Source organism: Mytilus edulis, chromosome 3 (genome assembly GCF_963676685.1).
Source record: "Mytilus edulis chromosome 3, xbMytEdul2.2, whole genome shotgun sequence".
In the NCBI taxonomy this organism is placed as follows: Eukaryota; Metazoa; Mollusca; class Bivalvia; order Mytilida; family Mytilidae; genus Mytilus; species Mytilus edulis.
In genome coordinates this window covers 54,586,213-54,604,151 of record NC_092346.1, presented here as the reverse complement: position 1 = coordinate 54,604,151, position 17,939 = coordinate 54,586,213, and the positions used below count along the sequence as shown (strand labels likewise).

Below are 17,939 nucleotides of genomic sequence, written 5' to 3'. Positions count from 1 at the left end.
CCCAATTATCACAAACTATCTTTATGTCCCTGTTAACCAAATGACAATGTAATGGGATTGACCCTAGTGTGAACTGAGTACATCAAAATTTAAATAAGTTTTGGCTGGATTTGATTCATTTTTTTGAAATATTTTAACTGAATCCAATTCACTCTTTTTTTCTTTTCAGTAAACTCGAAAAGTTAATTGTAATCTTTTTTTTCAAAAAGGAAAAAATGTGGCCTGAAGAGGATTATAAAATTATTGTATGAAAGTACAAATTTTTGAATGAAGTTATATTTTATTGTTGAGTTTTTCAAATCATGCAGATGTTGTCACTTAAAAAAACTGAACCCTGAAAATTAAATTCGATCAAACTCTATTATTTAACAAATTTTAATCTACTATGGTATTAGATTGAAATAATCTCCATCGCTGACCTCATATCTTCCATACAGGCTTCTCAAATAAATCTCAATGCTTTTAACTAAGCATATGAAACAGAATTGAACTCAGGACTGGAGATAAAAGTATTAAATTCAATCAAGAACCCAGCAAGTCTACCCCTAAAAACCCCAACTCTTTTCCAAGATTATTACCAAATAACATCTTGCAAATGGAAATCTACAGTCAATTTTTACTGTTCCTAAAGCCTTGGATCTACAGCAGGTGTAATTACATAGTCAAAAATCTTCACGGTCTTCGTTGTACTTTATAAAAAAATGTATCCTGTTATTTTTATATAAAGATAAACATATTTAGATTTGTCATTTTAAGACAATTAAAAATAGAATACCACAGGAATAAGCACAAAAAATATCTTCCTAAATCAAAATACTGTTATTACCAAACTGTTCTCTTATTTAGATATGGGCCATTATTTTTCTGACTGATTACACGTAAATTCAAAGATTTACCTTAATATATTTTATCAAGGATCTTTAGAAAATCAATAATATACTTTTTCCTGCTTCACAAAATTTGATTAAAAGTTTAATGAAAAAACATCATGTTTACTTTAAAAAACACTCACCTGATTGAAGTTGATGTTTTTATATCCTCAGTAAATAATAAGCACACTTTAATCATTCATAAAAAACGAAAAATTGTAAAACATTCAATCAAAGAAAAGTAAAACGATTTGTGGTATTTGTGGTTTTTACCTGCATGTGTCAATTTCTGTCCGATTTCTTGCCAGTATTTGGTTGGTACAATAAAACTACCTGGTGCAATACAATCAATATGCAGCCAGGGTCGTCACATGATCTCCCAATTTAAACTATCTGAAGCCCACAATAATTTGAAGTGCATTAATTCATTGCAGGTATAAGTACTCTATATATATAATCTTGTTTGTATACGAACAAAAGGGAATCGTAAAAAATATGTTACTTTTTCAGAAAACCAAAAAAAATTTGGTTAAAATTTATCACAACTTGTCAGATTTACACAGTAACTAAGCTGTGATACAAATAGAAAATTTGATTACATTTTTTCAACAAACCTTTCGGTGATCCAGTTACTCAAGTTGTTTTTAAATAAATATTTAATCAGATCTAAATGTTTTTATCTCTTTACAAAAATAACAGAATAAGTTTTTTTGTAAAGTACAATAAAGACCGTGAAGATTTTTTATTCAAATATTGTAAAGCCTTGAGCTGAATGATGACTTTCTATTGAAATAAACATGATTGTTGTTGATTATATATCACCACAATAATGTGTTCTATATGACCTGTTCAAATCTAAAATTCAAATTAAGTGTAAATAAGATTGGTATATAACATTCTGTGGGAAAACCTCTTCATACCAATTTTCAGTAACAAACACACGTAATCTGGTAAAAGAATTCAGTATCTTGTCAAGGAGATACAACGTTGCATTCTTCCACTAATAACCTTGAGACAAGACTGAACAGAGGTAGAAAAATATATAGTTCAATAATTATAAAATACTATCAGTAATAATGACAAATAATGAAGTTGCATCCATTTTTGAAGAAAAAAACTGAGAAAACATTACATTTATTATATAAATAACAAAAAACAGCCCTTGAAGCTGTAAGAAACCAAATTTATCATATTGAAAAAAACTTCATACATCTAAAGTTGCTATTTTCAGCTAAGATTGAAAAGGGTTCGTCACACATATGCTAATTTCTTCTTTTACATATGCTTTTCTCAAAACCAAAAGCTATATCAACATGTTCTTTGTACAAAAACCTCTATCCACATGTTGTTTACCTATATATGTAAAGTTCTGAAGTGCACCACATATATCTCTTTCATACCAAAGTAGACCACTTAATTAGAAATGGACAATCAGAATAGTCCTTTACAAAAATACTAAACAAAGAAGTAATTGATAAGGTCACAAATCACATTTAATATAAAGTGTGACAGTTTTATCACCTTTTTATTCTGATACATGTCAGATAAACAGTCAAAACGGAATTTATTCCTACACAAGATTAGGTCACCTAATGACCTGCTATTTAGATTATCTCCCCTTAAAGACCAATCTTAACAGGGCAATAGCCTGATTAAATGCCTTCTGTCACAAAACTGATAATTTTCTTCTTGCATGTCAAAGTCTATCAAATGTTTTTAAGATTACAATTCAATGTTTTTATTATAAGGACATCTATTGACCTCTAACTGATTTGACAACATAATGGGTGACCTTAAAACTTTAGTAAAATGTTTATCATGTAGGTCTTACTAGCTGAATATTTGCCAGTTTTAACTTTATGCAGCCCATGTTTTGGTAATATGAATGAAAATTTGGTTGCCTAAAAGTACACCAGAGACCACTAGCTCACATTTTGAAATAATTTATAATTGCAACAGGGGTCCTTTACATTATTTACTGTAAGATAATAAAAATAAATATTTTTCAACATTTACTTTAAAAACAATGAAAATTCATGTTAATTTAACATTGGTATGTTTGCTTTTATGAGCAAATGTTGAGAATAAACTATATAGGCTCTGTTTACTAAAATATTCAATCGATAATTTGTTATGATAATATTATGACAGATTAGTAATCTATATGTATGAATTTTAATACGAATTTCACCCCTCACGGTAGCTACCTCCTAGTGCCGTATCTACGATTATTGTCATACTTACAATGGAATGTCTGATCTCACAAAATTAAATGTTCTATTTACAAGTATGATTGTTAAAAATCTAAGGTTAAAAATGACATGAAAATATCGGACAGTTACATATAGGTGTGTCCCCATAAATTTCTAAATACAATTTGATTAAAACTGAGTATGACAACCCAAAAGAAATACATCCTATTCCATATGTTTAAATAAAGTGATATCTCTATTAGCATGACATTTTAATAACCTAAGTTTGTTTCATGCATTCAAACTAATACTACAGGTCATCAACAGTCCATTATCAACAACTTTGATTAACAGCAATAAATTGATTTTTCAATATTTTTCATTAATGATCAGTACCATGAATTGTAAGCTCATTCAAATTTCAGGAAATTTCATCCATCAATGAATGAACAATAAAGAAAAGCATCAATAAACAGGCAACTGGCTACAATAAAATTACATTATCTACCACTCATAGAAAATTTACAAATAGGACTTGTCCTTCAAACAGAATAAATGAGTGATCAAAATTTATTCAATAAAATTTGATTACCATTCGATTTTGATTTCGAGATAAATGTCAGCTGGCAGCACGCACATATACAGGTGTTTGCCATATAAAGTGGGTACTCGATGACGATTAAAATCTTTGATCCCTTCATATCAAAGTCGTATTAATAACAGTTTGTTTTAGGGATTATAAAGCATTGTTAGGGCTAAATGAAAAGAAAAATAATATAATAAATCATAATTCGATCATTTTGGCCATATTCCATGTTGTCAGATTGAAGCAGTTACAAAAAACCACAACAAAAAGTATCATGTTTTGTAAACAAAAATACTTTGCAACTTTACAAATATCAAAACAGCTTTATCATAATCGAATAGAACATTACTTTAGAGAGTGTATCGTTTTAAATTTTGTTAATATTACTATAAGATGTGGATTATTAAGGCTGTATGCTTAACTGTTAGCTTTCATGTCTCATAGGCAATCATACCACAATATCTTATTTTTAAATTGATATTGTCACAACTACTGAATTCAATGGTAATATACTTAACAGGGAAATACAAGTTTATTTTGTTAGATATGTTCAAAACTACCATTGCAAGATATCTAATTTGTTGTCCGTTTCAAAGCCACAGGACAAATGAAATTATTTATACAGATATAGTTTAGCTACATACCACATTCCTTGAAGGTGGTGGACCTCTCATACCATTTCTAGATCTGCTTCTTTGACCTAAAAATAGACATCCAAAAAATATAAACTATCCATTCTACTCATTTGCAGCATAACTGCTACCATGGTTAAAATATTTGATAACAATTGAATACATCATCCATTAGTTTACCTCCAAGACTTAACCAATAAGTTGTTCTAAGGTCTAAAATCCTAAGTAAAGTCTCATCATTATAGAAAATAGAATCATTTAGAGTATCATCTACCATTGTTATTCAAAAATGAAGAACTACACAATAATTCAATTCTAACTAAAAAAATAGCTTTATATCAAAAGTTCAAACCTTCAGGGTACAACTGTAACCAAAAAGTCAACTTCAAAGGGTTTCAACTTACATCACAAAAGATATATTTTAATTCTCTTCCTTATTTTAAATTTTAATCTGGTCAAACATGTATGTTAACATGAGATATATTGGACTAATAAACTAACACTTTGAAATTTGTCCCCAGGACAAGATCCCTTTGAAATTTGAATTCCTCTGACAAGTTGTTAAAATTTAATATTTTTAAACATTAAAACTACATGTACATTGCATGTTATTAGAAATTATAAAACAATAAATGGGTCTAAATTATCTATAAGACTCTTATCACTTCCACATGATTACAAACACTATAAACAACTTTGTTTACTTGTACTTGTGTATGAGTCAGAAAAGTTTTTGATTTGAAGGGATTATCCCCAATTAGGGTAAAAAATCAAATGTCAAGAAGTTTTCTTGTAAACTTCTTTAAATTTCTTTTAAAAGGTTAAAAGAATGAAACAAGACACTCTTTGTTCTTGTATCAAATTTCTCAAAGTTTGTTACAAAAAGATTTTGTTTTCATCAATGGAATTTACAAACCTTTTAATTCTGACAAAAACATAACCAAAGAAAGGTCATAACAATTTAAGCAATTGTTGTAAGGCAATTTGTGACTTTTTGATAACGTTTTCTCTCTCTAATTTTTATTTTAAGATCACATATCAAATTTATCTAAACTGAGCACTGGTTATATTTTCAGCATATTTGTTTCATATTTTCAAGGTTGTTCCAAAATACATTTGTACTTTGAAAAATAAGGTATAATATGCATGTAGATGTTCATAAGATAAAGTCTCATAAAACACTGAAATTAAATATATACACTACCTATTGTAAGCTGGTCACCCTCACAGATGACTTTTACATATCATGTCAAAGTGATATTCGTCTATCAAAGGTTTGAAAGCTTACAAAACTTGAATGTATTATTACAGCTTTTTTCCTACTGCATGTAGTTTAAAGGTTTGGTTGGCTTCTTTGCTTTGTTTGTTTAAATGTTTACTCAAGCATTGAATAATATTATACAAGCTGAAGCCCCAACTATCTATTGATTGCAATTGTTAAACTTAACTACAATGTATGAGTAAACATTTATACAAGCAAAGCAAGCAAAACAACCAAACCTTTAAACTACATGCATTAGGAAAATAGCTGTAAAGGGAATGTGCTATTAGTGCTGTTCATCATCTTGAATACTTTCCACCCAGAATTCTTTCATCACATGACCCTTCCTTGTTTTTTACATGAGCAGAGTTTCTTCCTTTGACTATGGTATTTTGTCATGGATCTGTTTTCTTTAGATTCTGACGGATGGATGATAATAAAATTGAGAATGGAAATGGGGAATGTGTCAAAGAGACAACAACCCGACGATAGAGCAGACAACAGCTGTTCATATATGAGTATGTCATACAGTGATCATTCTCTGAGCCTTTACTTTATACATACAGCACAGTTTTAAACCATTTTCTTCCCCCTTTCATAAACACTTTTAATGCCATACACTCAAATAAAGATTAGTATTATTACTATAGTATTTCTAGTAGTGAAAAATACAATGGAAAACTATCATGACTATGGCATTCTAACTAACTATAAAAAAAGAAAATTTTGTTAAGCGGAATGACTTAAGCTGATTTCATCAGATAACAATATTTGATAAATGAACAATGTCTAAACATTTTGACATGTCATGCAACTCTTTATTTCATGAAAATCCATCCGACCAAAATCTAAGCTGAAGGTAAAATGAATCCTTTTTTATTTTCCAATGTTAAACGAATCCTTTTTATTTCTCAAATAAAAAGAACGTGAATCTTTTATCATAGAAATTTATGATTTTGTAAGCAATGTTTGTGTTTTCGCCCCTGAAATAAGCCTATTAGTAATTGTATAAGATTGATGAATGAAGTATTAAAGTTTAAAGCAATCTATTTTATTCTCTGTAATACTGATTTATAGACAGATGGACTTTTTACATGGGAGGTTAGAAAGCCAATAGAAGATATTTTACAAAGACCTTGGGTCATTTTTTATGACTTAGTAGCATATTGTCAGAACACCTGGGACTAATAATGTTGAACATGGCCATTTCAAGCTTTTAACTTTATATGGACAATTTAATTATTAGATATTACTAGCAACAATGTAGCATAACAAGTATCAAAATCAATACCATGTAGAAAAAAAAATATTCAGTGACTATTTTCACACGAAAAATCTGATCATTAAAATTAATAGTAAGTTATACTGAAATGTGTATGACTTAAGAGTATTTTTACTTTTAAGATTTTTTGCGAAAAAAGCCCCAGATGGATAGAGAAAGTTTAAATAATTTGGAAAGAATATATAAAAAAAAAATTCTTTCACAAGGGAAAGCTGGTTTTGCTGCTATTTTAGTCTGTTCTTTATAAAAATTCAACAATTATCATAATTTTCTCTCTGGTTTCAATAATTTTTTTTAGGAATCACTGATATTAGTTAATCTGAATACAGAGATTTAAGACTATGTATGCTTTTATACCTTGAGGTTTTATCTTTCATACTTCTCAAAATCTGATTTGTAATTACAAGATTTGAGTTTTGTTAAAAAACAGTAAATAAGCAGTTGGTTTTCAGAGTAATTATTCAAAGATAAACTTGTTTTTTTATAGTAACAATTATATATTTTTTCTGTTAAATATTTTAACTTGCATTTCATAATAACATTTATATATTTTTCCAGCAAAGAATTTTTTAGCTTATCCCCAACTATTATCTAGAATTTATAAATAAACATAAGTCTTAAAAATCTATCATTTTTCACTTGAACTTTTAAAGTATATTCAAAAGACATCATTTTCTCACAATTTACAAATCAATATTTGTAACAGTAGCATAGATCAATGGTGATTTCAACCTTTTCCTTACCTGGTCGCATTCTTCAAATATCTTATAAAAACCACAAAATTTAAATAATCCAAGCTCAAGTGAATGTAAATCCAACGGAAAATATTTGAACCATCCGACTAAGGAAACATTTGTCAAGTTCTCAATGAAAACAATCCACTCAATGAAAATAAAACGGAGAAATTGATTAATCCTAAGCGTAGCTTTCTGATCAACAGAGTCAGCTGACCTGTACAGGTAAATTGGTCATTTCTCAGGTATCTCCCACATACCTTGGCTATCTTTAATATTCAAGTACATGTACTTCACTAATTGGTGTTTTCAATTTTTAAGTGATGTTTGAATGTCTACCATATGACTGATTTAAAATCCTGCTAAATTGTATCTAATAAGTGGACAAATTCTTGTTAATCCTATTAATCAGTCAATATTGATGAATAAACATGAGAGGATAAAAATTCCAAGCTCTAAATGGATTTTTCTATCTTGACCGTGATAATAAAAACACATCCATAATTTACCTTGATTAAAATATTCTGGATGACTAATCTTCATAATAGCCGATCATGTTATTACCTATCGTGACCTGCAATTTCTACGTATGTGGCCTATACAATAAATACAAATGTTTTTACAAATTGTATTTCTTGGCTATGTACACAAATAATTGCATTTAAGAAAAACTTATTATGTTGACTTAGCAAAGTACATTCATAAGTTTTATCTTAGAGATTTGGGACAAATTTTTGATTTAAATTTTTGCATGCAGGTGACATTTACAGAGAGTACTATATAAAAATCTCCGTTAAAATCTTACAATTACCGAGGGATAATAGGGTATAACTAAGGAATTTAATTCTCACCCTGACTCAGAAAAAAATCTATTTGGTAAGTTGATGGCACATGAAAACATATTTTTTTTTAACAAAAATCACTTAATTTGAAGTATAAAATATCCTTTATAAAGGAACCGATTATTTCATTTTACCTTGGTGCATCAAGCAGGTATATATAATGAAAATAAAACAGATTACTATTTGACAGGTGGAAATTGATCAATTTAACAGGAAATCTAGTCAGATCTAATAACTTTTGACTAGTGATCAATGGAGACCCCTGAAAGATACAAGGTCTCTCCGTAAAATATTTCACTGGGTATTGTGTTATTTAATACTTATTTGCCAATTGTGCATCAAATACCAGGTATAATATGCCTTCATATCAAAATCCTGTATAGACCAACAGAGACTTTTCAAGTTGGTCATTTACATTTGAAAATTAAAAGGATACCTTGTTTAATTTCATATTACAGTTAAGAATCTTACGTCACAAATTTATTTGCCTTTGAAATTCGGCCAACAAACACTTGTATTGCAGATTTCAAAATAAAACAATTTTGTAAATATGAGTAATTTTATGACATATTTTGCCAGGTAACAATGCATACCAGGACAATATCAGTGAAATATTCATTAGACATTATTCACAGTCATGTATTTATCATATTAAACATTGCTTTGTAAATAACTATGTTAATTTCTTTGTTTTCTTGTAATATGCTATTCCCAGTGTTTTTTTTCAGTTATGTAATCTCACAAATATTATATGAAAAAGGAATGTATGTTTTTTTTGGTCCTTTATTGTTTGAATAAGATATTTTTTAAATAACCAAACGCCTTATTCTACAGACATCAGAGCCAGCAGATATATAAAAATTTACAGGGAGTACATTATAAATCTGCATGTATGGTAAAGGCTTTGTTTAGTCCAAAGTGTTAGGTCCTTCATTTTACTGACAATCAAGGGGCAAATGACTAAAGAAAAATAACAGGACACTGTCAGAAGAGACACAAAGAACATGGGTAAGAATGTATTGGTGCAAGGTTTTCATTTAATGTGCATAGCATGTCTTTCTCTTGACAAGAGGGCATCAGCTAGGGACACCACCTTTTACACAGAGATAACATGTGATACAAAGCACTGTAAACAGAATAGAACTACATGTATAAGAAAGTTTAAGGAAGGATTGAATTTGAAACACAGGAAAATGTATGTAAATCTCTGTACTAGACCCCATACAGAAGGATGACGGTACTATGTCCCATGCAAAAGGGTGAAAATGATATTAAGATATCACTGTGCTAGGCCCCATACAGAAGTGCTTAAATAATACTGTCATGTGTTTGTCCTAGGCCCCATAAAATAGGACCATCACATGTTTTGATATGTCTGTACTAGGCCCCATACAGAAGGATGAAAATAATATTTATGACAAGTCTGTACTAGAAGGACGAAAATAATATTTAGATATTTCTTTACTAAGCCCCATACAGTAGGACCTAAATAATATTATGATAAGTCAGTACTAGGCCCCATACAGAAAGACAAAATAATATTTAGATATTTCTGTACTAGACCCCATACAGAAAGACCTACATAATATAGAGATACATGTATTTTAGTACTAGGCCCAATACAGAAGTACCAAAATAATATTTAGATATCGATAAATGTTGTAAATCCTAGTTAATCCCTGTACCTGGATATTACGACACCAATCCTAAATGTTTATATACTAATCTACCTTTGGTCTAGTTAATCAGAATACCTTATTTAATCAGGTGAAGATAAAGAGACTATCATTACCCAATTTACTACATAAACCTATTGACACTGTCAATTCTATGTTGATTTAGTCCAGTCAACTATAAAGGGCTGGGTAAATATAGTATAGACATGTTATACTGTAAAATAAATGAGGGGCAGGGTATTTGTAGAACAATAGCTAAATACATCGTAGACATGTTACATTTAAATATGTCAATGTTCCGTAATTAGGGAAGAGATATGAAATTAAAACAAAATATTCAAAAAATAACAATACCTCAGAAGGTCAATGAACAGGAACAGATATTATCTGTTATAATTTAATTGGACCATACATAATCTAAAATACAGGTACTTCATTAGAATTTTTTTTCTCAGAGTACTTGAATATCAGTATAAGTTTCTGGCAGGATTATAAGTTTATTAGTTTATTAATAGTGGTCACTATCTGACAGAAACAGAATAGCACTAGGAAAGTTCACATCTACATCCAAAAATAAAACAAAAAGAAGCAACACATAATTTTGCCAAAGTCTATCAACTACTGGCACTAGGTTTTTTTCAGTGCTGTTTCTAATGCAATAGACATTTATTTCAAAAGATGTTTTTTGTTTTAAAAAATCAGATTAAATCATCAATTTAAAAAAAATAACCTGAATGTAATTGTTTATTTCAGTATATGCATCCAGATCATCATTTACATGCAGTTACATCCCCTACCTTCCCAATCAATAATTATGTTTAAAGAAGTTGTTAAATGAATTATGACACCTTTAACCCTCTTGCTGCCGGAGGGACACATATGTCCAAACCGGCAGTGCCGGAGGGACACATATGTCCATGGATAAATTTATGCAAGCTTCTTATCAATGCTGTATCTCTTTCAATTAAAATACAGAAGAATAAACAGGGTCATGTTTTTCTCCAATTGGTCCCAAATGTAGTGGTCATTTTGTCGTGACGTCATATATCGAATGACGTGGTTGTTTGGCATGTTACGTCACAGACGTTGAGCTGTCGTATTTTCCGGCATATGAAATGCAACCTTGAAAAACGGTCGGCAGCAAGAGGGTTAAGAGTTACCAAACTGAGAACACATTGCAACTGATAACAAGTACAAAAAAAACTATGAAATCTAAATATAGTCATGACTCTGTAACAACAAAGGTTAACATCCCTCTTGTACAGAAAAATACTAGCATAGCAAAAAGCAAACAAAACAACAGAAAGAAATGTAAAAACACCTTTAAAGTTATTATTTTTCTAATTTTTTTTTTATTATTGTAGCTTGACAAAAATACCATATCAGAAAAGACAAGTTTATTAATTGGATGACATCTGGAAGAGATCCATTTTAAAAATTATTCAAACCAGTTTCTAATTCATCGCTGAATCCACCTTCAAAAATAACTATGTAACTAAAAGCATTCACAAATATAGAATTATTTATAAGTTATCTTTGTCAAGATAGGAACCTGAGAACTGTGATTCAGCAAATTCTCACATTTAAATTAATAAATTTCACATTGTTTCGTTAAAAGAAAATTCCTTCAATCATCTCAAACAATTCTTACTCAAGCAAGGCATTAAGTTCATTTAGTATTTTAAGAATTCAAATAGAAGCTCAAAACTAGTACAAAGATTTTGGTACATATCCTGTTTTAAGTGGGTGATATTGTGTATATGTACCTAGGTCAACCCTATTATCATCTATGATCAAAACATTAATTATAAAACATTGCAAGATATTTTACTCTGTGACCAGAAATATGAACCAATTGAATTCATAACATCTTACTCAATATGGCTCAAATTGGCTAAGGATTTCAGACAACATTAAGTTTCACAGGAGAAATGGACTAAAGATTGTTTATTCCCATAAAAACAAACACTGCAAAATGGACATTTAAAATTATCAACCCTTTGTGATACAAATTTTTAGGAGCTATTTTCATCTATAACTGTTTTTTATAACAGATTTCATGTGAAATGCCCTACCTATTTGATCATTAAAAGGTTTAATACAACATGGTAAAATCTTAAGTCACAAAATGTAAGTCTTTCTAATGTCTCCAAGGTGTCTCAGGAATTTGGTGATAACATAAATGATTGACCTTTGACCGCACTACAATTTAAAATCAATCGTTGAAAAAATAGGTACATTTATGACATCCATCATAGCTGTGGGTTAATTAAGGCATACTGTCAGTTAAGTAATACAGAAGACTTCCTATGCCTATATATATACAGTGTAACCTGCCTAATCCGATACCTGAATATTCCAACATCCTGCTTTAACCAAATCATTTCAATGGTCCCAAAATACGTCTATCCTTGCAGAAAAAAACCTGAGTATTCCGACACCCTGCTTAATTCAACATTATTTTCTTGCCCCCCCAGTGTGTTGGATAACACAGGTTGCAATGTAATTATTTTATGTAGGAGTGAAATCTGAGAAACTTCATTCATAGTTAGTTTAATTAGCTTTTAAAACATGTATATTTAGCATTTATCATGTGGAAGTTAATATATGTCAATAAATGTAAATTTCATTAAGAAGCATTTATGTAGTCGTAAAAACCCTGTAATCACTTCATTAAAAGCTAATTATAGAACAAAATAAGTTGTCTTTTGTTGTTGGGTTCCTGACATTTTCTGAACTTCACATAATTATCAAAAATTTGATATTATTAGTTTGTCATGGATATCTAGTTTTCACATATATCTCTGATTTCACTGTCATGATTTTTATTGGTACCGGTAAATAAAACTAAATCAGACATGAAGGTTAACAATGGTCTTCAACAAAGAAAGGTGTATATTGTTCTATGTCTCCCAGAAACTATAGAAGATGTGAATTTCTCTGAAAGAGTTCTGCAATTACCATCAAACTACTTAAAGTGAAAAGATAAAAAAAAAAAAAATACAATTACCACTGAGGAGGTTCTCTAGAAAAACAAATCAAAATTTGGTTGGTTTAAAAATATTTGACTAGGAATAAAAAAAAATGGTCTTCAATGAAATAGGTGTTCTTTATCATTTGAAAAGTTTTAAAAGGATAAAACCAGAAATAAATCAATCTTCACATCATCAAGGTACAAGATTCAAATGTATATGTATAACAGATTGAAATGTATATGTATAACAGATTCAAATGTATATGTATAACAGATTCAAATGTATATGTATAACAGATTCAAATGTATATGTATAACAGATTCAAATGTATATGTATAACAGTTTGTTTGTTTGCAGGTGCTTAATGCCACTATCAGCAACCTTAACCACAACCATGTAGCCAGTTTATTGATGAAGGAAGCCAGAATACACAGACACCCCTCCCCCCTCAACCTTTGTAAAAATTGTAGTGCCCTTTTCACTACTGTAAATTCAGAAATTATTGCGTGCATTCTTTATTGTAATTTTGTCATTTTAAACTAAAATGCGATTTTAAATTTTGCGATATTCAGAAAAAATTCTGTTTGATTCATATAATAAATTTCAAATTGCAAGTTTTAATTATTGCAATGATAATCCTGTCCCATTTTTTGCAATAATAAAAACAATGCAATAATTTCTGAATTAACAGTTATAAAAGCAATGATGAAAAAAACAAAACATAATCCACTTATGACCTACCATCTACTTCTAACATATAATCTGTTTCACTGACTTCAGAAGAAAGGTCAACACTGGGCGGTTCAGAAGGGATCTTATCTGTGTACTCCTCAGGAATGTTCTTGTTGTCATGTCGTAAAAAAAACTTGACTTCTTGTCTATCATGTTCCCATTCACTTAAGATCTCGTATAGTTTCTCATGTTCTCCAAGTCTATGTTCTGAAAATATCCCTTTTCACAATAAATACATTCTAAATTAATTTGATTAAATATTAAAATATCATAACATTACTACTAGTCAAGTGAAACCACAGATGCCACTAGTGGAGCAGGAGCCAGTTACCTTTTTTAGACAACAGGTTCTTGTTGCTCAATTTTAATTGCTCAATTTTAAGTGTTATGTATATTGTTTTAGACTGTTATTTGTATTATTGAAAATCTTTTGACTTTGATTTGTGCTTTTGTTTCATTTGTTTTGGTGCAAAAACTGATTTTTTTATATATATATTTTTTTTATTTTCCTAATCATTTAATCAAATTTCCTTTTGTGCTAGCTAAAGCCTGTAAGGACATCCTTTATTCCAACTCTTTCAGGTAAAGCTGTCAATAAACCATTCTTATTTTAGGCTTCTTTTGGTAACATTGCATATTGCACTTCATACACTTATACTTTCAAAAATTTGCTCTCGAGCATTCATGATGAAGTTAAAAGCAAGAAAGATGAAATTAATTATGACTTGCCACTGCAAAACCCCTAAAAAGTTCTCCTTAAGTATTTAAAAATGCTTAAGCAAATACAAACATAAAATCTCCAAACATGACACCAATTCAGTATGAATCTATTACAGTATTATAACAACATCAGACAATTGTAAATAGTAATTGCTGTATACTTTTGTCTCTTCTATAATACTTTTCTTGCTTTGATTTTTTAAACATACCATGACCATTTGCTAGCTGTGTTAAAATGGCTGGTCCTTCCCCAGATTCCTGAACACAGGCTAGTACATCTTCACATGTAGAATCTGGATTTACTGGGAATTCCAAGCACCTTTCTTCACTGTCATCTAGATGTACTTTAAGAATTATCTGCAAAGAAAAATTATCACATGAATTTTTACACAATGCAATGTAAGGGAGATAATTCAAATATATTTGCAGACAAATTGTTTCACATGGGAGATAACATGATTAGATATGTATCAATTTAATTTGATTTTACAGATAAATCTTATTGTTATATTACAGAAGATTTATCTGATAATCATTGAATAGACAAAAATCTACTTATTCAACTCTCTCCCACACATGTTCTATCTTTTATTTCTTTAAATCTTTAGATGGTTTGAGGTGTCAACATAATTCCAAATTAGAAGTTTATTTTTTTACAAAATTTAAAAGCAATTATTTCTTTGACCCATAACTAAGCCTTTTTGGTTAAATTTCCTGTGTATGTCACTGTATGGATAGCAGTTATTTTAGAGAGAAATTAGTTTTCAACTACATGTATCATTCTTATATAACATCATACAATGTTTTATTGTCAAACATTGTTTCATTTAATTTCTAAACATTATCAATGTATATTTACAGTAACTTGTCCGTAACCCTTAAGCATGGTGGCCATGTTAATTGGCCAGCAGAATTACCAGACACCAGCTAGATACCTCAAGGATGATTATGGTCAAAATTGGTTCAAACTTGCCAAGTAGTTGCAGAAGAGATATTTGTAAAAAAGTTGATGGATGCTGACACCATATGACGACAGATTACAGACACAAAGTGATGACACAGACTCACATTGGCCCTTCAGGTCATGTGAGCTAAATTAGGAAGAAAAGTTAGTCAATAGATATCCTGATCTAACTTAATATATATAGTTACAATAAAATACTACATTTTACATGTTTCTCGTTTTTAAATACATGTACCGGTTCAATATTTGTGAGTCAACACTGTAAACATTAAGAGAAAACATCCCTTTTTACTTAAAATGTGTTCAAAATAGATCTTTGTAAAGTAAATGTTTGTCAAAAATATTTCTAGCTATAAAGCTATCTGGAGTATACAGGTTAATCTTTTTATATGAATATGATTTAAATAAACAAAGCATTTAATTTTTATGATAAATAAAATATTAAAAACAAACATAAATTGTGCACCTGTTCAAACATTTGATAATCAATTATGTGAAAAAATTTCACATACATGAAATAAACCATTTGTGCAATGAAATAAACCATTTTATTTACCTATACATATCCAACACTTTTCAAGGATGTAAACAAAATATTTCAGCAAAGGTCAAAATGAAGAGCTTTCATCTGAACTCTTAATCAAACATAAACAAATGCAAATATTTAGTAATCATGTAATGGGCCTTTGTTTTATCATTATCTGTAAACAGTATAATTTATATACTTCAAGTGACACCAGATAAAAATATTTTTCCTATTTACCTTAAACATCAGTACAAATCTTTGAACAAAATTTACTGTACAAAGGGAGATAATTCAATAATAAAACTTGAACTGTTATCAGCTATTTTTTCTTTACACAATTTGAAATCTATGGAAATAGAAAAAGGCAGAAAATGCATCAAAATTAAAATAAAAAGTCTATTTATTTTGAGAATTTACAGATCCATAGTATCATGATCAGCAAATACTAGTTATAGAAGGAAAAGTAAAAGATAAATAAATCAACAAATCTCTGTTAACTGAAAGTACATTTATACATATTTATATCACTTAATAAATATATATCCTGTTGGTGGGCGCTGTTATACAACAAACAGCCACAGTTTGTAAAAAATCAAACTTATTTAGCTATCTAGAGAAAATAAATATATCATAAGTCATTCTCAGCATAAAGAATATAATAAGATTTTTTGGTTTCCAAAAAATATGACATGTTGCTATCAAAGGTGTATACATGTATAGATAATTTACATCTATTCTTACAATTATGAGATTATGAAATTAAGAAATATCTTACAATGTTTTCTATTGCAAGAAAAATTATGATATAGCTGTTAACAAACACCATTTTCGGCCTATCATTGACACCATTTGCGAGTATAGTCTGTTTGGAAGGGGACGATAAATGGCTGACCAGTGTTAAGAGTGAGCAATATCTCTTGTACATAAAAGATATCCTTGTAAATTTTAAAAAAGAGAAGACTTATGCCTCTACAAGGCAGCAATCGCACAAGCACTCCCAACCCATTGTAAATGAATATTAAACTGAAACACCATTCAGTAAGAAGAGTAAGAAAGTATTTTCCATAGTGAAAAGTCCCTCTGCAAAAATAACTATCTGACTAAGAGTATTAGGTTGTTGTGTAGGCTGTTAAATGCACACAACTAACTAACCACTTTTATACTAATTGGGTGTCAATGACAATGTATCAATTACGTTATCAAATGATTCATAAATCATATGTAATACACAAAACAAAGACCTTTTACTTGTTAATTAAAAGATAATCATATGACTGACACATCCAAGAATCAAGATAGTTTCAGTTACTGGACAAAATGTGAAAGCTTACATTGTTTGGGTCTATATTATACAGAGTACACGTGTATTGACTTATATCATAATCAATTTATTGTTCTATAGTAGTATAAATATGAAATATGATAATTTTAATCCATATTTTAGGAAAATGGTGAAATTTAATATTTGTCTTATTATAGTAATCTTTTGATCTTTTTCACTCAGTTGTAAATAAGGCTTTTAATTACTTGACAAGTTTTTTGTTTTACGTCAATGATGCAAGGCCCATTAAAGAAATAACAGTCAGAGTTGTCAATAGCAAAAGCTGAAAATACCGATTGAAAAAGTACTTTTAATCTATGAAGAACTGTTAAGACTTGCATGAGGTTTATACATAATGCAATACCATTGTGCACTGAATAGGTAATTCAATATATAGAGAAAGCAGATCTATCCCCACCCAACATTGATCTGACACTTACAAAAGATTTAATTCAATTGTTTAATTATCTCATCAACTCATAAAATCATGACCCACGATTTTCAAGGGCAGTCAAACATGTGTACAAACTTGCACTGGTTTTGTTTTAAAGTAAACAAAAAAATATATGAATGTATTAATGTACTCATACATGTTTGTACAACCACTTTAGTTCTGATCTAAGATCT

At 29.4% G+C, this 17,939-nt stretch overlaps 1 protein-coding gene across 7 annotated transcripts in view; it reads right to left on the bottom strand.

The window, feature by feature from the left end:
* LOC139516870 (apoptosis-stimulating of p53 protein 1-like) overlaps positions 1-17,939 on the bottom strand; it is a 73,776-nt gene that overhangs the window by 25,175 nt on the left and 30,662 nt on the right. For 4 of the 7 annotated variants that reach the window (XM_071307250.1, XM_071307248.1, XM_071307249.1 and 1 more), the window contains 3 exons: positions 14,711-14,858; positions 13,791-13,988; positions 4,292-4,347 (listed from right to left, as the gene is read on the bottom strand). In XM_071307250.1, the coding sequence (XP_071163351.1) occupies positions 4,292-4,347; positions 13,791-13,988; positions 14,711-14,858 (402 nt within the window). Of the gene's footprint in view, positions 1-1,012; positions 1,445-4,291; positions 4,348-7,565; positions 8,151-13,790; positions 13,989-14,710; positions 14,859-17,939 lie in introns of those variants that run through there. The other 3 variants (XM_071307254.1, XM_071307259.1, XM_071307260.1) reach the window with 3 other exon arrangements.